The 27,219-nt window shown below is 32.2% G+C and overlaps 1 protein-coding gene across 3 annotated transcripts in view; it reads right to left on the bottom strand.

Annotated features, from left to right (window-relative positions):
* The window catches only part of SPAG16 (sperm associated antigen 16), a 907,696-nt gene that overhangs the window by 115,894 nt on the left and 764,583 nt on the right, over window positions 1-27,219 (bottom strand). The window contains exon 16 of one of the 3 annotated variants that reach the window (XM_038585672.1): window positions 5,465-5,525. The exons of the other annotated variants lie outside the window; for them this stretch is intronic. Within the exon in view, the coding sequence (XP_038441600.1) occupies window positions 5,465-5,525 (61 nt within the window). The remainder of the gene's footprint in view (window positions 1-5,464; window positions 5,526-27,219) is intronic. 3 annotated transcript variants of the gene reach the window in all.

The following is a 27,219-nucleotide window of genomic DNA, read 5'->3' as shown; positions in this document are numbered from 1 at the left end:
ATTTGAGGCTGTATGTTTATTTTGGAGAAATAAATTAAATAAGCACTAGTATAAAGGTTTTGAGATCACTAGAGATTCTTTGATAAAGAATCATTCAGTAATGAATTTGGACTAGACTGGAAGAACCAATAGGCTTTCTCATCCAATGAAGGCCTCAATCACATTCAACCTAATAACTATTTGGCTGGATTTTAAAATTTCTGCTTCTATAGATCTCAACAGAGCATGATCCAAAGTCCTTCAAGGAGTAAATCTCTTCATTTGCTGCTCCTGTATGTGAATTAGTACCACACCCACCTCCAAAAGAATATGCATTTCTTAAAAAAAAAAAAAAAAGCTCAGCTCTATTGAGATATAATTGAGGAATAAAATTTAAGATATCAAAAGTGTATATTGTGGTAATTTTATATACCTATATACCATGAAAGGATTTCCCCATCTAGTTAATTAACATATCCATTATCCTCACATATTTATCTTTTTAAAAAATTTATTTTTTTGGTAAGAACATTTAAGTTCTACTTTTAAGCAAATTTCCACTATACAATATAGTGTTATCAACTGTAGTCACCATGTTTTACATTAGATGCTCTTATAGCTGAACGTTTGTAGCATTTTACCAACTTCTCCATATTCCCCCCCATCCCTAGCATTTTTTTTTTTTTTACTAATCTGTTTCTGTGGATGTAACTTTTAAAATTAAAAAAAAAATTTTTTTTAGATTCCACATGTAAGTGATACCATGCAGTATCTGTCTTTCTTTATCTGGTTTATTTCACTTAGCATAATGCTATCAGGGGCCATCTATGTTGTTGCAAATGACAGAAATGACAGAAATTCCTTCTTTCTCATGGCTGAATAATTTTCTATTGTGGAGATATCTATATCTAGATATAGATGTAGATATATAGACATGTATTTAGATATATATATTTAAATATAAATCTTCTTTCTCAATTCATCCATTGATAGACAGTTGTCCCTATATCTTGGCTATTATGAATAATGCTGAAATGAACATAGGAATGCAGATATCTTTTCAAGATCCTGTTTTTATTTCCTTTGGATATATACCCAGAAATAGGATTGTGGGATCATAAGGTATTTTTATTTTGATTTTTTGATGCTCCTCTGTACTGTTTTCCGTAGTGGCTGCACCAATTTACATTCCCACTAACAGTGTGCAAGGGTTCCCTTTTTTCCACATCCTCATCCACACTTATCTCTTGTATTTTGATGAGAGAAATTCTAACAGGTGAGAAGTGATATCTCGTTGTGGTTTCAATTTATATTTTCCTAATGATTAGTGATGTTGAGTACCTCATGTATCTACTGGCTATTTATATGTGTTTAGAAAAATGCTTATTCAGTTCTGCTATTTTTTAATTAGATTGTTTTTTTGCTGCTGAGTTGCAGAAGTTCTTTATATATTTTGGATATTAATCCATTATGAGATAAATGATCTGGAAATATTTTCTTCCATTCTGTAGGTTGCCTTTTCATTCTGTTGATGGTTTTCTTTGCTGTGCAGAAGCTTTTACTTTGATGTTGTCCCCCCTTGGGTAGTTTTGCCTTTGTTGCCATTGCTAATGGTGTCAAATCCAAAAAATCATTGTCAAGTATGACGTTAAGGAATTTGCCCACTATGTTTTCTTCTAGGAGTGTTGTGGTTTCAGGTCTTAGATTCCAGTCTTCATTATGAATTGGTTTCTGTGTAAAGTGTAAGATAAGGACCCAATTTCATTATTTTGTGTGTTGCTGTCCTGTTTTTCCAACACCATTTATTAAAGATACCATCATTTCCCTATTGTATATTCTTACATAGTTGGTAATAGACTAATGGCCATATACTTGTGAGTTTATTTCTGGACTCTCTGTATGTTCTACTGATCTTCTATCTGTTTTTATGCTATATCACAGTGTTTTGATTATTATAGCTTCATAATATAATTTGAGATCAGGAAGCGTGATAGCTTCAGCTCTGTTCTTTTTCTCAGGATTACTTTGCTATTTAGGGTCTTTTGTAGTTCCATAAGAATTTTAGAATTGTTTTCCCTGTCTTTTGTGTGTGTGTGTGTGTGTGTGTGTGTGTGTGAAAATGCCATTAAAATTTTGATAGAGATTGAATTGAATCTGTTAGACTCTTTGGGGTAGTATTTTATCAATATTAATTCTTTCCAATCCAAGAGAATAAAATATTTTTCCATTTATTTATGTCTTCTTTAATTTCTTTCATCACTATCTTACAGGGTTCAGAAAACATAACTGTCAGCTCCTTGGTTAAGTGTACTCCTAGGTATTTAATGATTTTTTATGCTGTGGTAAATGGAATTATTATTTTTTTATTTCTCTAATAGCTCATTGTTAGTGTGTAGGAATGCAATTGATTTTTGTATGTTGATTTTATATCTTGCAACTTTACTGAATTTTTTTTATTAGTTCTAACACCTTTCTGGTGAAGACATTGAGATTTTCTGTACGTAATATCATGCCATTTACAAATAGAGATAGTTTTGCTTCCTTCCACTCTCCCCCAGTTTGGATGCCTTTTATTTCTTTATCTTTCCGAATTGCTCTGGCTATGTTAAATGAAGTGGTGAAAGTGGGTAGCCTTGTTTTGTTACTGATCTTAGAGGAAAAGTTTTCAGTTTCCAACCATTAACTATGATGTTAACTGTGAGCTTATCATACATGGCCTTTATTATGTTTAGGTTTTCTATTTCTTCATGATTCAGTCTTGGTAGGCTTGTATTTTCAGGAATTTATCCATTTCCTCTAGATTGTCCATTTTGTTGGCATACAATTATTCATAGTGGATTCTTGCAATCTTTTGTATTTGCCTGGTATCACTTGTAACAATATTTCCTCTTTCATTTGTAATTTTATTTACTTGAGTCCTGTCTCTTTTTTTTCTAGGTAAGTCTAGTTAGACTTACCAAGTATGTACAAGCTCCTTCTAGGGAGATATTGGTTACCTGGAGTAAGCTAGAGGGAGGATATGGAGATGGCATTCTCAGCTTTTAAAATCTACAAATAGGTCTCTTTGGGGGAAAGACTGGGGCATAGGGATTTCTTTCCTCTTCCTCTTGAGCTGATCCCTGGGGGAAACAGCCACAGCAAGTCCTGGTAAGACTAATGCTATAATCTTGTAGGTTTTATGGACATAAGTCCTGTTGGCTTTCAGAGCTAAGTGTTTTGGTTGCCCACCCCTCAGGTAAAAGTCTTAAAATTTGGGGTGCTAGATATGGTATGGAAACCTTTCACTTATCAAGAAGAAACTGAGAGTTGTTAGTTTCCTTATGATTTTTTGTTGCTGTGCTAGGAGTAAGTTTTATGCCAAGAGTGTATTTGTTTTTTCCTGTTTCTATGTGGTTATCTTTTCATTAACATGATGTATAGGAATTGCTCAGCTAGTTTTCAGATTTTTTTCAGAAGGAATTGCTGTAAGTGCAGCTGAAGATTTGGTGTGTCTGGAAGGAAATGGCTTCAGGAGCCTACTAAATCACTATTATAGATTGAAATGCAATATGCTCCCCCCCACCTTTTTTTAAGTGGACAAAAGGATCAGATTACTCCTGAGAATGTCCTACCTGTGGCTGTTTGGTAAGTGCTGAGGAGTTAAAGAAACCTAAGACAGAGAGACACCACCCTCAAGATGTGTGTTACTTAATACACACATAGTCTAGTATTTAGAATCAATAATTAATATCACAAAGACCATGTAACTGAGTGTTAGATGTGTATACACCTCAGTACTGTGGAAAAGTCATAGGAGAAAGAAATTAAACTGTAGGAAAACTTCAGAGATGAGATAATTAAACTGGGTTTTGGAGGACTGATCAAATTCATCAAGACAAAGGGGAGAAGAAAAAGCAATATGACATAAAATAATGAGTGACATAGAGAAGCATTTTTGCATTTTCATGCATGGAGCTGACTGTTTCAGAGGACATTCTCTACCAGATATAACTCCCTGAAAAAAGGGGATTGCTATATCAGGCTATGGATACTCATTAAAATCCTTATGCATGTATATTTGGTATTTATTGCTGCGTGTTGTCTGAAAATCTACTTACTGATAAGCTCTCAAATCGATAAAATAGATTATTAATCATTGTTTTCATAACATCATAATGGATACTTCTGTGTTTAAGAAATCACTCATTTTATTGCTCTCTTTATGCATTATTTTTTAAGTTTATAATATTACTTTCTTAAGTGTTATATATTTTCATGTTAAATTCAGAGTGCTATTGTACAAACACTGGAATTATCACAAATAAGAGACAAATTGACTAAATATCTTTATTCTTAGTGCCACAGTGGCATATGAGTACTTAAAGCAATTTGCTCATTAAACAGAAACTACTGGAGCAGCAAAAATCCTGCCAATATCAGCAGAAACTATTAGTTTGGAATGCAACCTTTCCTCTCAATTTTGGCTAATGTGTCAAACCTTTTATTTAAAGCTAATCTTACATATTTTAAAGGTGATTAAGAATATTCTCTCAGAGTTTATTCTACTCCACACCTTAGTATATCGTCCTTGGTTTACTCATCTGTAAAATGGAAATAGTAAAAGCACCAAACCTAAAAGTTTTGTGACAATTAAAGGAGCTAAAATATGTCATGTCATTTAGAAATGTCTAAAGTATTTAAAGGAGTGAAAAATACATAAATTGTTATATAGTGCAAATTTGTAGCAGGCATATATTTAACACCCTATAAGTATTTGCTATTTTTTGTTGTTGCTATTATTATTAAACTATAAATTAACAAGAAAAAAACAGAGTCCTTATACTTTCAAGAAAAATTATGCACACATATAATTATGATAATCATTCAACAAAAGAACTGATGCAGGCAAGACAAATTATCCAGTCAGGAACACAGAGTAAAATCAAATTACTGAGAAGAGTGGCAATAACTGGAATTTTTAATTATAATTAATAATCACCCACCATATACTTTTGTACTTTTTCTAGGCTGCATCTACTTTTTCCCATATCATAAATATTTTAGAGTATTGGTTACTGTCATCTGTATATCTCATACTGAGATGTATCAGATTTAGATGATAACTCCTATCACTTTTTCATCTGAACCTGCTGTGATCCTTTCTGTCTTCTCTCAAATAATGTCAATCCATATAAAGGCTTTGTTCAACCTATTTAGAAAAACCATTATGCCACCATACATAATATATCAAGTTGAAGTGGCCTGCATAATGTCTCATACAGAGTTTTGGAGTGGATATTTTGAGACTTGAATTTTGGTTCTAGCTCTGCCACTAATTATTCTTCACATCCTAACTTAGCCATTTAAATTAAATTCACATTTGGCCTTCGCATAATGAGGTGACAGCCTACAAGATTTCTGTGATCCTTTTCAGCTCTAAAATCCTGATTCTAATTTTGTAGAAAAAATAAATTTAAGAGTTAAACAACTGTGTCTCTTTAAATATCTGGTCAAAATCAGAATATATCTGGGAAACCACTTCCTGTCAGATAGGTAGCCAAGATAACCTGGAAATAACACAATTCCAATGTAAAATATCTTCTGCATTTAGAAGAAATAAACAACCTAATGTCTAAATATGAATGTTTTGTAAAACAGATTAATATTCAACCCATGGAATATTACATTAACAGAATGAAAAGTTAGAGACAAAACCCAGTGATTTTTATCAGTACTATTTAAAGTTTTTCCTCACTAGATTTTTTGTGACTACATGAAAATACCATTTTATTTTTTCTTTCTTTCTTTCCTTTTCATTTACAAACTTTCCCATCAATTTCACTAGAATTGATTCAATTTGAATAATTTATAATTTCTACTTCATTTATGATATTCCTGTTTTGCTTAAAGCTTTTTCATATGCTTTAATCATATGTCAATATCATTAATGAGCCATAATTGATTACAATAAAATGTGTATATATATGTATATGTATACAATATATATATGTATATATATACTATATATATATATACAATAAAATGTGTGTATATATATGTGTATATATATACACAGAACTTTACTCAGCCATCAAAAAGAATATGAAATTTGCCATTTGCAAGGAGGTTGATGGAGCTACAGTATATTATGATAAGTGAAATAGGCAGTCAGAGAAAGACAAATACCATACGATTTCACTCATACGTGGAGCTTAAGAAACAAACAGATGAATATAGGGGATAAAAATAAAAAGAGAGGCAAATCAGAAAACAGACTTAACTATAGACAACTAACTGAGAGTTGCTGGAGGGGAGGTGAGCAGGGGGTGGAATGCATAAGTGGGTGCTGGGTGTAAAGGAAGGCACTTGTTATGATGAACACTGGGTGTGGTATCTAAGTGACGAATCACTAAATTCTACACCTGAAATTAATATTACATTGTATGCTAACTAACTGGACTTTAAATAAATAAAAACCTGAAAAAAACCTGTCAAATTATTTTCCATAGCAGCCATACCATTTTACATTCCCACCAGGAGTCTGTGAAAGTGCCATTTTCTTCACATTCTCAACTTTGTCAAAAATCAGTTGTCCATATATATATGTGTGTGTGCATGTGTATGTATGTGTGTCTGTGTGTGTCTGTGTATGTCTATTTCTGGAACCCAAACTCTGTTACATTGATCTAGTTGTCTACTTTTATGCCAATTTTTACGCTGTCTTGATTACTGCAACATCATAAATCCTGAAAGCAGATAATGTTATTCTTCCAACTTTGTTTTTTTCAAAGTTGTTTTGGTATTGCTATGTCTCTTCTATTTCCATGTGAGTTTTAGAATCAGCTTGTAATTTCTTTATTAAAACCTACTAGGATTTGAATTGGCATTGAATGTAATGTATGGACAGGTATGGGAAAAATTGATATCCTAACAATTTGTCTTTTGACTGATAAAGTATAGCTTTCCATGTAAGTCATTATTATTTTTTGGCAATGTTTTATGTCTTTTTTTTCTTTTAGTTTATATGGTGAATTACACTACTTGATTTCAGATATTAAACCAACCTTGCTTTACCAGAATCATGCCTATTTGGTCATGATTTCTGCTTTAATATTTATTTTTTTCCTTTCTACTATTCATTCTAATTTAATTTGCATGTCTCCTGGATTCTTAAATAAAAACTGGGGTTATTAATTTGAGAGTTTTTTGTCTTTTGTAATATCAAAATAAACTCCTCTCAAATTACTGCTTTAAGGGCATCTAATAGTTTTTGATATGTTGATATTTTCACTGTCATTCTGTTCAAAGGACTTTATTATTTCCCTTTTGGTTTCATTGATTCATGGGTTATTTGCCTTCCAAATATTTGGGGATTGATTGAATTCTAATTTAATTCCATTTCAGTCAGTGAAATACTTTGTGTATCTTGAATCATTTTAAATTCATTGAAACTTATTTTTGTGATCCAGAATGTGATATAACTCAGAAAATGCTTCGTGTACACTTGAAATGAACATATATTGTACTGTTTTGAGGTGCAGCGTTCTATAAAGATCAATTGGGTCAAGTTGGTTGTTACTGTTCAAGTCTCATGTCTTTATTATGTTTCTATCTACTATTTCTGGTTCTATTAATTATTTAAAAAGGCATATTTACTTTTTCAAATAAAAGTGTGGATTTATATTTATCAGTTTTGCTTCATGTATTTTGAACCTATATAGTTAAGTTCAAAATATTTAGAATTATGATATTTTTAAATAAATTATTTGTTTATTGTTAACAAACTTCATTTGTTAATATTATTAATATAAAATGATGCTATATTTTTCTCTGACAGCTACTTTGTCTGATATTAATATTACCAGCCTTTTATTGATTAGTGTTAGCACATGTAAAAATATTACTTTAGAACTATTTACTTTTAGCTATTTGTATCTCTAAGTTTTCTTAAAAATAGAATATAGTTTGGTCTTGTTTATTTTTTAATTCAATCTGATAATCACTGATCTTTAATTGTATTTAGACCATTTATATTTAATGTGATTATGCATATGATTAAATCTACAAACTTATTTTCTATCTTGCTACCTGTTCTTCATTCCCCTTTCATCTTTTTTTTTTTTACGTCTTTTAATTTTTTTGAAAAAGATTTTATTTATTTATTCATGACAGACATAGCAAGAAAGGCAGAGTCACAGACAGAGGGAGAGAAGCAGGCTCCTCACAGGGGGCCTGATGTGGAACTCAATCCCAGGAACCGGAATCATGCCCTGAGCCAAAGGCAGATGCTCAACTGCTAAGCCACCCAGGTACCCCATCTTTTAAATTAATTAAATATCTTTTATGTTTCTACTTTATTTTCTTTGTTGTATTATTCTAAAACTGTTTTTTTATTGTTGTGGAAGTTTTAGGATTTAACACTTCACATATAAGAATGTTACAAAACTAAGAATTCTATTTCTCTTCTCTTGGCCTTTATGTTATTATCACATATTTTATTCCTATGCATGTTTTATATCCCACAATACATTGTTTTACTTTGTCCATTAGCTCCTAAAAGAATTTAAATACCTACAAAAAAATCTTACATATTTACTTGTATAGTTGCCATCAGCGGTGTTATTTTTTTTTTTTTTGAGTATATATATCCCAATATCCCATCATCTATCATTTCCTTTGTATATCTGAAAAAGTCACATATTTTGCCATCTTCCTTTTGTGTGTGTGTGTTCTAGGCATAGAATTCGAAGGTGCCAGGTTTGTTTTTTTAACACTTTGAAGATGTTGCTTCAGTGTCCTCTCACACCATTTCAGACAATAAGATTGCTATAATCTTTCATTCTGTTTCTCTTTACATAATGTGTGGGTTTTTTTTTTTTTTTTCTGCTTTAATGCTTTCTCTTTACCAGTGAACAGTTTGAGTATGAGAAGCACTGGTGTAGTTTTCTTCACACTTCTTGTGTTTGGGGATATTAAACATCTTCAATTTGGTGGCTTATAACTGTCATCAGGTTTGGAAAATTTGGGGACATTATTTATTCAACTATTTTTTCTATTTCCCCTTTATTTCTTTTAGGGACTGCAAATACATATAATGCTACTTGAAAGTTATCTCAGATCTTGATGATGCCCTAGTCAGCAGATTATCTTTTCTGTTTATGTGTCATTTGGGACAGTTCTATTGCTATGTCTTCAAGTCCAATTGCTTTTCTTTTGCTATATATACATTTTCATTAACCTCACCCAGTTTATTTTGAACATGTGGTTTCACAATACGTTTTTAAATCTTTGTTAATTCTAATATCTATGTAGGTTCTGTGTTGGGTTCAGTTGACTTTTTCCCTCCTAATTAAAGGAGTGCTTTTGTGCTTCTTTTTATGTCTGGTTATCTTTGATAAGAAAACAGACATTGTTTATATTACCTTCAGTGCTAGACAGTAAAAAATTACTTATAAATATTCTTAAATTTTGTTCTAGGACCTAATTAAGTTACTTAGAAATAATTTAGCCTTTTTGGTTCTTGATTTTAATGGTTATTAATATGAATCAGAGTAGCATTTAGTCTAGTTGTAATTATTCCCTATCACTGTAGCAAATCCTTCTAAATGTCCTACTTAATGCCCCATGGATTTTGAGATTTTCTCATATGACTGGTAAAAATGGGCATTATTAATCCTGTGCAAGTATAGGCAACACTTTCCTCTAATTTTCTTAGATGATTCTTTCTCTCATCTCATGTAGTTTCCTTGTATGCTTTGCCTTATCAGTACTTTGATGAATGCATACCAGTGCAAATTTCTTGGGTTCTCTCTCTCTATATATCTCCTGTATACAACTCTATTCTGTGAATTCTGGAAGTCTTGTGATCCCTAAACTCTTACTTCCATATCCTGATCTTATAGAATTTACCAAGTTCTATCCAGGCTCTTTTCCCTGAGTTATGACATAGAAACTTTCTCAAGACAACTAGCTAATGCATATGTAGTGATCACTTTATCATCTCTCTGGGATCACTGTACTTCAGTGCCTAATGTCCAGTGTCTTGAAAATGCTGTGCCATACATTTTGTCTTTTTGTTGTTGTTGTTACTGCTACTGTTTGAGGCAGGAGCATAAATTCAATCACTGTTTCTCTATCTTAATTGGAAAGAAAAGTCAAGCACCACTTTCAAAACAAGAATTATGAAATGCACAAAATATTGTACGGAAATTAATTGTTTACAGTAATGTCTATAATCATAGGTCCACATTTAGGTCAAAATGTAGCAGTTGGGATCCCTGGGTGGTGCAGCGGTTTGGCGCCTGCCTTTGGCCCAGGGCGCGATCCTGGAGACCCTGGATCGAATCCCACATCGGGCTCCCGGTGCATGGAGCCTGCTTCTCCCTCTGCCTGTGTCTCTGCCTCTCTCTCTCTCTCTCTGTGACTATCATAAATAAATAAAAATTAAAAAAAAAATAAACAAAATGTAGCAGTTGCTCTCTAGTTGATAAATTTTATTTTCTAATATTTGAAATGCAACTCGTCAAAACAAAACTTCAATTCTAGGTTGAAACAAAACATTCAAAGAAAAGAAAATAAATCATTTTATTTGAAAAGTGGGATTTGTATGTGTGCATTTTAGAATAACTTGAAATAGAAAGTGAACTTGGAATAATTTGAAGTTGAAAATTCTCATTTTTGTCCTTTTATATTCTCTCAATTTTTTTTTTTACTAAATAATATGCCTTCCCTAAAGATGGTGCTTGTTAGGAAAATACCAAGTTCTATAAAACATTTAGATAATTTTATATTTTAACTACATTTGTAAAGACCATAGCACTATCACTGCAGCTGATACATACTATTATACTGACACAATCTCTCTATCTTAAGCAAAAGAAGATAGACACTATCCCATTCCCTGTACATTAAGAAGAGCAAATTGGTAAATATTGATTATAATTTAAAAATATACACAGACAGAAATGGTTCAGTATGATTTTCAAAGAAAAGCAAGAAATAATCAACATATCTATGAAATATTGTCAATAGTATAGCATTGTGTATTAAGAACACACATTTCCTTATTTTCTATTAAATTATTCTCATTGAATTCCTTTGAAGTGGGATAGATTCTAGGAGAAGCATGTATATGGTGAAAATTCTTCAAAGTTCAACCTTTAAGCTTGTTAAATTCAATGAAATTCATATAAGACAAAATCCTGCTATTATTAATCAACTTTGGTGGGGAACTTCTTTAGATAAGGTGTTCAGAAAACATCTGTAGGATAAGATATTTGATCTAAAACCTGTAGGACTATGGAGTCAATCATGGGACTAATCAAAGGATAAATATCCCAGGCTGGGGAGACCAAAATAAAATTCATAAGATGTCATAGAGTTGAGATGTTCTAAGAACAGAAAGACACCTAGTATAACCTGAATAAGTGGAAAAAGGTGAGTTACTTGGAAGAAATAACAAGAATGTAGTCAGGAGTCTTAGCATGGAAGCTCATGTGTACCATTTTGAGGGATTTTTTTTTTTGAGGGATTTGGTTTTATAATAAGTACAATATGTTGTAGGCAGAAAGGGACAGAATGCTCAATCTGGCTTCCAGGAAAAAAACAAAACAAAACAAAAAAAAACAACCTCATATCCCAAGATACTTCTTCCATTTTATCAACCAATGGGTTTAATATCACACTTCTTATTAAAATAAAAAATACCCAAAAGGGGCTTCATTTTACTTTTCAAATGTTTGGATTATGGCACAAAATGAAGCTCTAAACTGTAAAACATTTGAACAAAGACTGCAAATGGAATTAACAGAGTAGTTGTTAAGAGGCAGCCAATCTTCAATAACACTATCATGTCAAGTCTAATCTGCCAATTGGATATTTATACAGATCAGTAGACTCCATTGGAAAGTTATTCAATTCAGTATATTTTTTTAATGCATGATATTGTACCTGATGCTCTGAGGGATACTAAGATGAATATGACAGTTCTCATTGTCATAAATCTCATAGATTTAGAGACCAATGTGAGGAAACAATGAGACCAAACATTGATAATAGTGGACCTGAAGATCAAGACATTTTCTGTTCTCACTCCCAATTTCTATCTCTGGTACTAATTCATTATAGGATTTTGATCAGGAATGACATCTGCCCTTAAGCAAACTCTTCAGGATAAGTTTCTTTACCAAATGTTAATTTTAAAGCAACTAGAGGTTAAGAGATCCCCTCATGATTCAGAAGTCAATATTTGGACTTTTGGTTTCAGCTTAAGTGCTTGAGGTAGACTTTCTAACAGACTTTCCCTTTGTTGCAATTATTTTCTCCTCAATGAAAATTTTCTTAAGTATCTGAAAAAAAAATACTCTAACAGCTCTGTGATACGTATTTTACCACTTCACTCCTTCCTAAGTATGTTGGAGTAATAAAATGTATGCATATAATTCTTATGCCATTACAATTTGTCATTTGGTGTTGAGTGGATTCAAATAGTTTTTAAACTCAAATTTATACTAAATTTCCTGCATTAAATAAAAATTAATTCTTTAGAAAATATAGACATTTAACTAACTAAATAGTAATGTGGCTTATTCAAGCAAAACACACACATTAGTTCACACACACATGATTCTATGTTCACTAATTCCAGCCAGTATAATCATGCAAAGAACATGCACAAGTTTGAAGAGCAAAAAGAAATAATCTAAAAAAAAAGTAATTACTGTGTTTGGAGGGTGGGATTAAACTGTGTGATTTATTTTTTCCCTTAAAAATATTATTAATGTTAAAACATTTTGTTTATTTTTTAAAGGTTTTATGTATTTATTCATGAGAGACCCAGAGAGAGAGGCAGAGACATAGGCAGAGGGAGAAGCAGGCTTCCTGCAGGGGAGCCCAATGCAGGACTCGATCCCAGGACCCCAGGATCACATGCTGAGCCAAAGGCACATTCTTTCACTGAACCATCCAGGCAACCCAATGTTAAAACTTTTTATAAAAAAATTTTTAAAATGTCATTTCTCTTCAGGAAGACCATATTAGACCATTCTTTTTATTACGATATGCTAGCTTAGTTAGAATACCCATATTTGTTTAAACTGAAAATATTATATTTTACTGTATCTATTGCATGGATGTCTTAAGAATATAAATGTCTACCATTACAATTCAAATTTATAAAGTGAATTTTTCCAAATTTCCAAATTACAATTCAAATTTATAAAGTGAATTTTCCCAAATTTCCAAATAATTACCAGGAGATATCTTATTAAAAAGGCAATGCCCAGTGGTTGTATTTGTAACAGCATAATATTTCTTTGTATAAATGAAAAATCTGGCAAATTATTACTAAACATAACACTTAGGGATTGGTTCTATCATTTTAATGACAAGATACCAAATTTTAGGCACTAATCAGCACAGTTAATTTGCTGGATCACAAATTTCAATAAAAGAAATTAGTAACTTTTACATGTAGCCCTCTCTTGCTTTAAAAAAATGCTTCTGAATAGAATAGGAAAAGAAGTTCTATACTATTCTGCACCCATGTCATATATCAGTGCAGAAATCTGGAAGCTAATGGTATATCTAATGGCACATAAATACGCAATGAAGAATACACACACACATATACGCATACACTCTTCAGACTCTTGTTGCTTTTCTTCATATTCTTTAAGACATAATTTCTCCATTATTTACTTTTAGAATAAATACAGATGCCATCCCTTTATTTTCAGTCACCAATGTGACTTCCTTCTTCCCAGCCTCAGGAAAATAGGACATTAAGTCTTGGAATGATTGATATGTTTGTTCCTATATCATTTTCTGCTAGGAATTCCCTTTCTTCTATTTCCTATCCATACCTAAAACTCTACTCAAGTATACATATTTTTCTTTTATAAGGTATTCTCAAAAATTCTAGTAAACTCTACTATCTCTTTTATTCTGATGCATGGCTTGAACTCACACTCTTTTGCCTATTATTTAACATTATTGAGCACCCACTATGGGCAAACTACTAATGCTAAAACTGGGAACACTAAGGCAAATACCATACAGTCATGATATGTCCAGGAGTTGTGGAATCAATTAGATAGACTGCTATTGTAAAAACACTCAGGTTCTGGATTTATTTAGTCAGCAAAAATTTATTCAGCACCACACTGTGCCAGACTCTGATTTATACACTGTAGATGCTTATTGTATATAAAGACACAATTTCTGCCTTCATAAAGATTATAATCTAGCTTCAGATCCAGTCCTGGTTCCACCACTGAAGGACTTTGGGAAGATGTATCTAATTTTGTCCATTAAAACCATCACTGTAATTACACCTTCAAAAATTGCTGTGAGAATAAAATAATAAAGGCAACTATTTAAAATGCTAAATTGGCAATTTTTTAAAAATCATTTTTGGTGTTTCCTTCTAATTTTTAAGTAACTGAATCTTACTTCTCCAAAAAGATAGCAAACTTTTTGAATGAAAAACTTGTGAATGAAAAACTTCATATACTTCTCGGTAAGCACCATAATGCTTTGAGTCATATAGTAATTTGCCCAAAAGGTATTGTTGAATCTAACGTGCTTGACCAAAGTATAAAAAGGTAAATATTTCTCCCTCATTTCCTTCATAAACATGTGCTGAGTGACTAATAGCCACTCAGTAGAAAAGATCAAAATAATTGGGATTTTTCTTTTTTATGGGTCATGCACTATAAAAATGATGAGAAAGATACAAGTGATAAATGGCTAATTGATCCCAACAGATATATTAATACCTTGATGATAATGATTCTAGTTTAAACCAGACATTCATCTCTGGTCCATAGCAAGCAAATCTGACTAAAAGATACTTCTAAAACTTGAGAAATCCTTACATAATGGCCCATCAGCACCTAAGGATATAATTATGAAATCTCTTTGGCTTTTGTTTTGTTCTAAGATTCAGTAGAAGCTATAAAAAGATTGGGTCACATGATTATTTTCCTACATAAGAGAAAAATATATTTTATCATTTAATCTAACTCATATTACAAATATATTATTTTCATTATTTGCTTAATAGAACCTCAACTAAAATTAGTTGGAGCTAATTTGCATTTTGTGGAAAGAAGAAGCAATCTATCTGAGTCTTCTATTGACTGTTCAAAATGATTAAATAGATCTCCAAAAATAAAATCTATTGGCAATTGACCAGCGACTCTAAACACTTGCATGCAAATCATTTAATTACCCTAAGAGTCACATTCTTCTTGTGGTACCATATTCTAGACTCAGCTTAATATATGTTACAGGCAGAGCAAACAAAATAGCAATACTTTTGTTCTAATCTTGATTCCTTCTCTGTACCTTCCTTTTTCATTCCTGTAAACTTGCTGTCCTTGTTCATCATAAAGATGACAGTCAAGGTCTTTAGCATTTCACAATATGCTTGAGAGCTTGGTTAAGTATATTTCCTGTTCATTCATTTACCAAATGTTTGCAAATCCACAATATGTACCAAACATTGTTTTAGATAATAAGGATAGAGCATTGGACAAGATGGACTGAGCCTTGGCACTGATGGAACTTACATTCTTACATACACAAAGAGGATGTAAACGTGCAATGAATAAAGGACAACATGACTTTAGATAATAATAATGCCAGGGAAAAGTCAGAATAGTGGGTTAGTCAGTAACTGGTTGTGAGGGACTGATTTAACTAATGTGTCCAGAAAAGGCTTCTTTCAGGGAGTGACATTAGAAGGAGAATACAAATGAGGAGCAGGAGCTATGAAAAGCCATTAGAAGATCCACAAAAATTAACTCAAAATTGACCTAGACCTAAATACAAAGTGAAAAAGTATCGAACTTCTAGAATAACATAGGAGCAAACCCAAGTTACTTTGAGCTTTGTGATGACTTTTTAGATAAAACACCAAAAGCACTATCCATCTAAGAAAAAAGTTGATAGGTTGAATTTCATTAAAATGAAAGAACATCTGTTCTGTGAATGGCATTTTAAGAGAATAAAAAGATAAGCCACAGACTGAGAGAAAATACTTGCAAAATTTGCATCAGATAAAGGACTTGTATCCAAAATACACAAAGAACTGAAAACTCAACAGTAAGAACACAAAAACCCTAATTTAAAAATGGCCTTTGACAGATGACTAGATAAAGAAGATGTGATATATATATACACACACACACACACACACACAATGGGATATTACTCAGCCATCTGAAGGATGAACACCTACCATTTATATTGATGTGGATGGAACTGGAGGCTATTATGCTGAGTGAAATAATTCAATTGGAGAAAGACAATTATCATATGGTTTCACTCATATATGGAATATAAGAACTAGTGAAAGGGACCATAAGGGAAGGAGGGGAAATGGAATGGGAAAAAAATAGAAAGGAAGACAAACGAGAGACTCTTAACTCAGGGAAACAAAACAGGGTTGCTGAAGGGGAGGTTGGTGGGGGGATGGAGTAATTGGGTGATAGGCATTAAGGAGGGCACATGATATGATGAGCACTGGGTATTATACAATATGTTGACAAATTGAATTTAAATTAAAAAATTTAAAAAATGTAAATGGGCAAAAGAGGGGTGCCTGAGTGGCTTAGTTGGTTAAATGTCTGCCTTTGGCTCAAGTCATGATCCCGGTGTTCTGCTCAATGGGGAGTCTGCTTCTCCCTCTCCTTCTGCCACTTCCTCCCACTTGTGCTCCTCTCCTTAAATAAAAAAAATCTTTAAAAAAATAAAAATAGGCAAAAGATTTGTAGATACCTACCAAAGGAGATATACAGATGACAAACACATGTAAAGGTGCTCAACATCTATGTCATCAGGGAACTGCAAACAAAACGATGATATACTATCATGCACCTGTTAGAATGGCTAAAATCCATAACTCTGACAACTGATGCTGGTAAAGATGTTGAGGAGCTAGGAAATTCTATTTTATGATGATGGGAATGCCAAACAGCACAGACACTTTAGAAGACATTTTGGCAGTTTCTTACAAAACTAAACATACTCTTACCATATGATCTAGAAATTGTGCTCCTTGGTATGTACCCAAAGAATCTGAAAACATGTCTGCACAAAACCCTGCATGTGATGTTTATAGCAGCTTTATTTATAATTGCCCAAACACAGAAGCTGCTAAGATATCCTTCAATAGGTGAATGGATAAACAAACTGTAGTACATCCAGACAATGAAATGTTATTCAGTAATAAAAAGAAATGAGCTGATAAGCCATGAGAAGATGTGGAAAAACCTTAAATGCATATTGCTAAGTGAAAGAAGCTAGTCTACACAGCCCATATACGATACAATTCCAACTGTATGACACTTTAGGAAAATCAAAATACAGAGATGGTAAAAAGATCAGCAGTTGCCAAAGGTTTGAGAGGATGGAGAGAAGGATGAATAGATGAAACACAGGATAATTTTAGAGCAATGAAACTATTTTATATGACATTGTTAAGATATATACATGACATGTACCTGTCAAAAATGATAAAACTATACAACACGAGGAGTGAATTCTAATGCAAACTATTGATGTTAGTTAATAATGCGTCAATAACTATTTATCAATTATAACAAATGTACTATACTAACACAAGAAGTTAATAACAGGAAACTGTAAAGGAGTGTGGAGGTGTGGAGAAAGAGTAGAGGAAGATGGAGTATATGCAAATTCTATTTTCTGCCAACTTTTTTTGTAAACCTATAACTGCTCTGAAAATGAAGTCCATTAATTAAAAGAAAAATAATTAGAAGTTCTGTAGGCAGGTTCAAGGCATCCTTTAGCCTAGAATGTATTTCTAGCAGGCACAGTAGAAATACATTTGATATGTGCAAACCAGTGTGACTGGCATGTACAGGGGAGAAGAGTGGATTGAGATGACATCCATGAGGTAGATGGTTTCATGACAGTTCTCAGAGGCCATGGAGACATTTTTAATTCAGTCAAGATGCAATGGGAAACTATTCTGGGATTTTACATGGAATACTTGATCTGATTTCCCTAAATCTATTTGGCTAATAAGAGCATGGATTTCAGGGATATGGGTGGGAGAATAGTTAGGGAGAAGGTTTAAATAAAAAGAAGAGTTAGGAGGTGGTGTCAATAGCCCCATCATGTACATTTCTGCAGTTTAAATGTTTTTCAACTTGTTTCTGATTTCTAATTCTGATAGAAGGCACTTTACCCTTAATTTTTAAGTGCAGACTTAAAAATATTTATAAAATGTTCATAGATCTGATTCCATTCTTACCTTAATTGTACCCAGGATGTCAGTGATCAAAATATTCCCAAAGTGCATGCAAGTAGAATCAAATATATTAAAATACAATTCTTTATAAAAAATTTGGAAGATGTTGGCACAAATATCAGTGTTGTTCTCTGTTTTAACTGAACACTGCTTATTTTCACATGCCTCTTTATTTGCATTACAGAAGTTAAAAATCATTTGGAGAAGTCATCCTGAGGGAATTTAGTTCTCTCTTTGCAGACAAGCACTGAGGAGTTGTCCATATGCTGATGCTAAGCCTGAAAGATCTTGGATTACCCTCAGTTTGTATCTGTGCAGCTGTAACGCAATTCTGATCTATTTCATAGCTGCTAATGACTCAACACCTGAGACCTTGAAGTGTAACAGCCAAGGTTATTTTGCAATGTGATGCAATAAAATAAAGTGGGATCTTTCATGTATGCAAAAGTACCCTGAAATTGCAAAGATGATATAAAAACATATGCTTCTACCAAGTGCTTGGAACATAAATGATTTCATTTCTACATAGCCATACATTCACACATGTATAATGATATGCAGAATTTATTGCAAACCTTGCAAACAATACAAAGAAGGTAAAGACAAATGATCAGTAATTAAGAATTCACTAGAGAGGACAGATAGGGATATTATGCTGAGTCAAGGAGCTGAAATGCAAATGTGAAATTTATGCATGTGTGGGGCCATTGCACCTGTGCCCTTGATGAACCATTCAATCAACAAGCACAATTTAACATCAAAACTCTGTTGATTCACAATAGCAGGTCAGAAATGATTACTGTAAAGAAAGATTTATATAGTGAGCACTACATTGTGTCATTTGATACTTATTAACTGCACTTAATGCTGTTTGTTATTATTTAATTATTTATTACAAACATATACTTTTGGAGTCAGAGAAAATCTTAGGATCAAACTGTCAACCTCGCACCCATTTTGTAAAGGGGACTGCGAGTAAATAAGACTGAAAGAAAAGACAAAAAGATGGCCAGTTTGACATAATATATTGTTAAAATTTTGGTTAACTTATCAAGGCTCTTTCAAATTTTACCATCCTAAGAAAATTTTAAATGACCAGTTTATATAAATAACATAGGGATCATGAGAGAGTCATTTCATTCTGTAGTAGCTGCTCTTTCTTGGTCACTGAAACTGAAATATCATATTATTAAGATAATACTAAAGGACTACTCTTTTCGAAGTACTTGAAAACTTAAAAAAATTAACAAGTACACATCATGTTGAAATCAATTATATAATAAAAAACTTTCCAAATATGGCATATTTTTAAACATAAAAATTCATTCAAGAAATTTACTCCAAAAGTTTTGATTTACCTATCTTTATTTCTAAAATTCCCCACTTAGATTCCTGGCACATTACATTTTTTCATGGGAAGGATAGTTTGGAGAAGACTTTCTTGCATAAAATATGTAGGACCCGGGGATAAATAAAAGCAAATTATAAAAAGAAAGAAAACAGAATGTAGTTGGAAATAAGAAAAAGAAAGAAAACAGAATGTGGTTGGAAATAAGAAAAATTACAAAAGGGTAGTAATGATAAATTCATTAGGCTATGCAATGAATATTAGATGTGTAATCTAATTAGATATCCAATATATATGTCTAATATCAACATATAGTATCTAAGAATAAGTACAATAAAACAATTTTTAAGTTTTCATTTATTCATGATGAAAACAAAAAAAAATCTACTTCTAGAGATGCATGTCTCATAATTCAGCATTATGGCTTGGATTAGACAAATTGTCTATGTTGCCAGCATTTTGTTGTGGTGGTTGTTGTTATTTACATCAAAATTGCATAAAGCTCTCTCATGAAACAAGTTATTTGGCATAACTTTTATAAATGAGGTAATTAGAATATAATCTGTTAAATTGTGGACTATTCTTATATATATATGTACAAATATATTTATACTCTGATTTTTATCTTTAAATTGTTGGAAAAACAAAATTGCGATTTAATAAAAACCTAAATGAAAAACAAGTTCTGGGAAATGTTTGGATTATTAATTTTGTTTGAATAGCAAAAATAATAAATATATAAATACTGAAAATGTATGGTGAGATAGTATTCCAAATTATTAACTGATACTCTCTAACTCTCCACTTCCAGTTCTTCTCCACTTTCCAGTCTTACTCCCTTAAAGATAGACCTTGATTCTCCCATTAGTCCAAGGACTAAACAATTTTCTCTCTCCTTTGGTACATATAAGCCCCCTAAAATGTGAAAATAACCTTGGGAGAAGAATGGAAAAAGATGCCAAATGACTGAAATTAACTTCCCCACCTGGTGGCAGAGGCTTATAATGGAAGCTAAGTAGATTTCAGAAAATTTTTCAGAATTACATTCCTCCACCCCTGGGGTTATGGGCTGAGATTTTATCTGCTTCTTGTACAAAGACCATACTGCCCAATAATCAGAACAGACTCTTTATCATAAGTATTTATTCATTTATTTTATTTAGTTATTGAACCACAACAGAATAGCTTAATCCTCTGCTAAATGAATTTATTTTATTCCTTTGTGTTCAAACATTAAAAATTACATAATCTTGGTACTATGACATAATTCTTCAGCAAAGGGATTTTAAAACTATCTTAATATCCCTGAACTTTCATAATAGAAATATTTGGTCAAAATAATAACTGCTTAAGACACACACTCTCTGGCCCTCTAGGTAGATAACTCATCTGGATAGCTCAGAAGTTTACTTGGAGAATCCCTCTCACTTTTGAGAGCTTTCTCTGTATCTCTGCTTAATAAACTTCTATTGCTTTGCTCAAAAAAAAAAAAAGTTTACTTGGAAAATACACCCAACTATACATTCTGGGATTCTCCTATCAAAACAACCAAATTTAGACCAAACACATACACACACAATTATTTGAAAGTACTGGAAAGTGAAACAACAAGAAAAAACCCAACAGGCAGATAAACAGTGAAGAAAAGTGAACACTGGGAAGAAGAACATGGCTCAAGATTATAGAGCATTATACAATTTTCTGAATTTAGCAAAAGAGGGGAAGGGGTTTCCAGCATGCAAAATGGGAATAGATAAAACATATAAAAGCTGTAGTCTTATAAAAAATAATAGAATTTAAGTCAAAAACATATCTACCGAAAATGTGTGTGTGTGTATCTGTGTGTGTGAATCCAAGAAGAAAGAGAGCCAGAATGTGGAAGACTTCACATAGTTATATAAGTTCCACACCAATATATGGCTGACCCCTGAATCAAGCATGCAGAAGGCAGACTCCAAGCAGCTAGCTATAGTTAAAAGGACTGAATTAAGATTTGAATTGTTGGCCACTTTCAGAGGAGACATACTCTCTAGTCTGAATTCATCCAAGTAAAATGCCTTCTAAAACAAAAGCAATCAACACTTTTGCAAAAAAAAGTAAAAGAATTTAGAGTATCTACAAGCTATTATTAAGCAAATATAAGATACAATCCAAAATAACTCAACATACAAAGAAAAAGAAACATGTGACTATTTCTTAAGAGAGAAAAAAAAAAGCAATAGAGTACAACCCCAAGATAATTTAGATATTGGAACTGGCAAAGGAGTAAAAACACCTATGATGATTATGATCAGACATAGACGAAAATATGCTCACATAGAATAAATATGTCAACTCCTATTAGAAAAGGAGAAACTATGTAAAAAAGACCAGATGGAAATTGTATAATAAAAATATATACTATCTGAAATAAAAAATTCACTAGTAAGACTGAAGGAAGGAAGATGATGGAAAATAGACCAATATAAATAATCTAATCTGAAGGGCAAAAACCTAAAAAAATTAAAATAATGAACAGTGTCTTAGGAATCTGTGGTACAACATTAAAAGATCTAATATGCCAACAATTCTTTTTTTTTTTAAGATTTTTTATTTATTCATGAGAGAGAGGCAGAGACATAGGCAGAGGGAGAAGCAGGCTCCATCCAGGGAGCCTGATGGAAGACTTGATCCCGGATCCCAGGATCATGCCCTGAGCCAAAGGCAAATGCTCAACAGCTGAACCACCCAGGCATCCCTATGCCAACAATTCTATAACATAAATGTAATGGACCAATTCCTTAAAAAAGAAAACTTATAAAAACTGAGACAAAATGAATTACAAAATGAGAATGGCTACACCGTTATTAAATATACATTTATTATAAAAAACATTCCCACAAAGAAAACTATGTGCCTATATGGTTTCAGTAGTAAATTCCATTAAACATTTATGGGAGAAATAACACCAATCCTATACAAACTCTTTCATCAGATAGAGGAGGAAAAAATATGCCCCAACTTGTTTTATAAAGGCAATATAACCACAAGACAAAATATACAAAATATAAAACTATAGATAATATCTCACATCCTTGGAAAACACTATTGATATTATCCTAAAATATATAAAAAGATAATCATGTTGCTTTTATTGTTTGTTTTCCACAAATTCAGAATTGATTTACCAGTGAAAAATCAATCATTGCCATTCACCATATTAAAAGAATAAATGAGAAAAATCCTATGATCATTTCAATGACTGTGATCATATAGGATATGATCTATAAATATGGAAAAAGCATTTGACAAAATTCAATGCCTATTCATCATGCAAACTAGAGAATCTATTCATAAACTACAATTAATGTATTTCATGGTGAAATATTCAACGTTTTAATTTAATACTGAGAACATTTAATTTAATACTGGAACAAAGCAAGAATACCTGTTCACATAATTTATATTCAACATTTTCCTGGAAGTCTTGCCCAATACAATAAGACAAGAAAAGTAAATAAAAGGCATAAAGATCATAAAGAAATAAGTCAAATTCTATTTGTAGATGCTATGATTAAGTCTAATATCCTAAGAACTCCACAAAATAATGATTGCAACTAATGAGTGAAATGAATAATGTCACAGAATATAAATGTACAAAAGTCAATTATATTTTTCTATCCCAGCAATAAGCAGCTGAAAAATAAAATTAAAAAAACAATTATCTTTATAAAAGCATGAAAGTATATAACATACTTAAGAATACATTTAACAGAATAAGTATTGGACTTCTACACTGAAAACTACAAAACTGCCACGAGAAAGCAAGTAATAAATAAATAGTGAGATATACCATGTTCATGGATTGTAAGATATAGTTAATATGTCAGTTATCCCTTAATTAATATATAAATTAAACACAGTAACAATCAGTTACCCTAAACTTTTATTTTTTGGTAGAAATAGAAAAGATGTTTCTAAAATTTACATGAAATCTAAAGAAATTGGAGTGGTTGAAACAAACAACTTTGGAGTACTTATACTACTTGACTTAAAGACTTACTAATTAAGGTTAATAAAGACACAATATGCTATTATAAGAATTAACAAATAGTTCAACGTAACAAAAAAGAAAAGAAATAGGCCCACACTTTCATAGCTATTTCATTTTGATAAGAGTACCAAAGAACACTAATAGAGAATGCTTTTTACCATGTGTTGCTAGAATAACTAGATAATAAACAGTAAAAAAAATTTCCTTTACCCAAATTCACATTATACTGAAAAAATAATTTGAGATGAATCCTAGATTTACACATTAAAAGTATAAAGATTTTAGAAAAAAGCAAAGGAGAATATACAGATTAGGAATAAATAGAGGTACTTAGGACAGGTCTTAGAAGACCATAAAAGAAAAGAAATAATAATTTAAATTTCACCAAAAGTGAAAACTTCAACTCATTAGTCAAAACTACCACGTAGTTGAAAAATATCTGGGCCATGATTAATTACTGCTGAGGGATGTAGGTGGATAGTGAATGGGAAAGGCCATAAGAGAATAATTTTCTGGGATGATAACACTTCATATCTGATGTAAGAGGTTTGAATTACACCACTTTATGCATATATTGGAAGTCAACAATGGCACAATTTAGATTTGTGCAAAACAAATGTTGAACTCCAAATAATGTAATTATTGAAATATTGTGAGTAACTGTACTGATATCTATAACTTAGATGTCTCAAAAAATAAGGGACGCCTGGGTAGCTCAGCGGTTGAGTGTCTGCTTTGGGCTCAGGCCATGATCCCAGGATCTGGGATCGAGTTCCACATCAGTCTCCCTGTGGGGACCCTGCTTCTCCCTCTGCCTATGTCTCTGTTTCTCTCTATGTATCTCAGGAATAAATAAATAAATCTAAAAAAAAATAAGATTCATTGATTTAAGCACAGGGAAGATAGATTGCTAAATTCATAGAGTGACATGTTAGTTGTAGAATGAATATTGTGGACATATGAGTATTCAAGATTAAAATCTTAAAGCATTTCTTTACATTAGAAAACACTGGTGCTAGAGTGATAGGCACACCATCCAGTTGATGCTTTTACCATTGGCAAACGAATAAAGATCAAACCTCTCTAAGCCACAAAATGTGTTCCTTACAAGAAAGAGCTCATTACATTTCCAAAAGGAGAAAGAGTGTGTGTGTGAGGAAAAAATGCCAAATAGTCACTGGTTATATTGGTTATAATTTACAGATGATTTATTTCATGTTAGTAACTTTGATGTAATAAAACACTATCTCAGGTTAAAGCAACAATGATAATTAGCATTTTTAATTATAAAATGTATCAGTTTGTTATATGCATTAAAATGCATTTTCCTTTCATTTTATAGATGCAAAAGGTTAAGTGATTATTAAGTTATTATTTCTCAGGCCAACAAGTGTCAAAACCTGCAATGAACTCAAGTTTTCTATTGCGAATCCAGTGCTCTTTGTATCATCATTTTACACTGCTCTTTGGAAATGTTAGTGGTTCCAAAAAGTATAAGGGATTTCATTTTTTTAGTAGATTTTGCTTAAAAATGGGAAATATATTCCTCCAAAAATATTTGTATGACCCATGGAAAATAAAATTTTAAAATCAACCATGTAAAAAATGATAATATTGAACACATCAAACCAATTTATTTAAGATTAATTACTATTTGGAATAGCTGAAAATTTCCCTAATCTGAGAAAGGACACAGATATCCAGATCCAGGAGGCACAGAGAACCCCAAATACTATCAACGAATGCAGATCCACACCAAGACATATTATAATTAAAATGACAAAATATAGTGATAAAAGAAAAAAAATAAAAGTAGTAAGGCAAAAGGAGTGTTCCTTACATACAAAGGAAACACTAAGGAGATCCCTGGGTGGCGCAGCGGTTTAGTGCCTGCCTTTGGCCCAGGGCGCGATCCTGGGGGCCCGGGATGGAATCCCACGTCGGGCTCCCGGTGCATGGAGCCTGCTTCTCCCTCTGCCTGTGTCTCTGCCTCTCTCTCTCTCTCTCTCTCTCTCTCTCTCTCTGTGACTATCATATATAAAAAAAAAAAAAAAAAAAAAACAAACAAACAAGCAAAGGAAACCCTAATGCTATCAGTGGATTTTTCAGCAGAAAGTTTCCAAGCCAGAAAGGAGTGGCACAATATATTCAAAGTGCTGAATGGGAAAAAACCTGCTTCCAATAATACTCTATACAGCAAGATTGTCATTTGAATAGGAGAGAGAGAGTTTCCCAAACAAAAACTAAAAGAGTTCATAACCACTAAACCAGCCCTGCAGAAAATATTAGAAGTGGAAAGGAAAGACCAAAAATGAGAGTATGAGTAGGAAACACAAAAGCAGTAAAAATAAACATTTCTGTAAAAAAAAACAAAACAAAAAAAAACAAACGGTCAAAGAACTCATAAAATAAAAGGATGAAAATGTGGGAACAGTAAAAATGGGTTCAAACTTAAATGATCATCAACTTAATATAGACTGCTACATGTAGAAAATGTTATACATAAACCTAGTGGAAACCACAAACCAAAAACCATTAATAAACATGCAAATAATAAAGAGAAAGAAATCCAAATATATCACTAAAGAAAACAGCAAACAGGGGCGCCTGGGTGGCTTAGTGGTTGAACATCTGCTTTTGGCTCAGTTCATGATCCCAGGGTCCTGGGATTGAGTCCTGCATCAGGCTCCCTGCAGGGAGCCTGCTTTTCCCTCTGCCTGTTTCTGTTTCTCCCTGTGTGCCTCACATGAATAAGTAGGATAGAATCTTTAAAAAAACCCCACAAAACAGCCAGCAAACCATGAAAGGGATAAAGACAAGGAAGGATAAGAGAAAATCTTTAGAAATGACCACAAAACAAAATTGCAATAAATACATACCTACCAATAATACCTTTGGATGTATATGGTCTAAACGGTCCAAACAAAAGACATAAGGTGAAAAAAATAGATTAAAAAAACAAAAATAAAACAAAAACAAGACCCATCTATACACTGCCTACAAAAGACTCATTTCAGACTTAATGATACCTGCAGTGAAAGTGAGACAGCAGAGAAACATTTATCATGCAAATAGATGTCAAAAGAAACCTGGAGTAGTACAGATACTTACAGCAGACAAAGTAGACTTTACAACAAAGACTGTAACAAGAGACAAAAAAATTTTTTAAATAGAAAAGAGACAAAGGAGAACACCATATGATAATAAAGTGGACAAATCAGTAAGAAGATAAAACAATTGTAAATATATATGCACTCAAAATGGAGCACCCAAATACATAAAACAATTTTAAAAAACATAAGAGGAACTAATAAATAATACAATAGTAGGGGGACTTGAACACACCACTTACATCAATGAACAGATGCTTTAATCAGAAAATCAACAAGGAAACAATGGCTTTGAATGACCCACTAATCAAAAGGGATTTAACAGATGTACTCAGAATATTGCATCCTAAAACAGCAGAACACATATTCTTTTTAAGTGCATATGGAACATTCTCCAGAATAGATCACATATGTGACAAAGCAAGCATCAGCAAATTAAAGAAGATAGAATTCATAACATGCATATTTTTTGACCATAACACTATAGAAC

The sequence above is a fragment of the Canis lupus genome, chromosome 37 (genome assembly GCF_011100685.1).
Source record: "Canis lupus familiaris isolate Mischka breed German Shepherd chromosome 37, alternate assembly UU_Cfam_GSD_1.0, whole genome shotgun sequence".
Taxonomy (NCBI): domain Eukaryota; kingdom Metazoa; phylum Chordata; class Mammalia; order Carnivora; family Canidae; genus Canis; species Canis lupus.
This window is presented reverse-complemented; position numbering and strand designations above follow the sequence as displayed.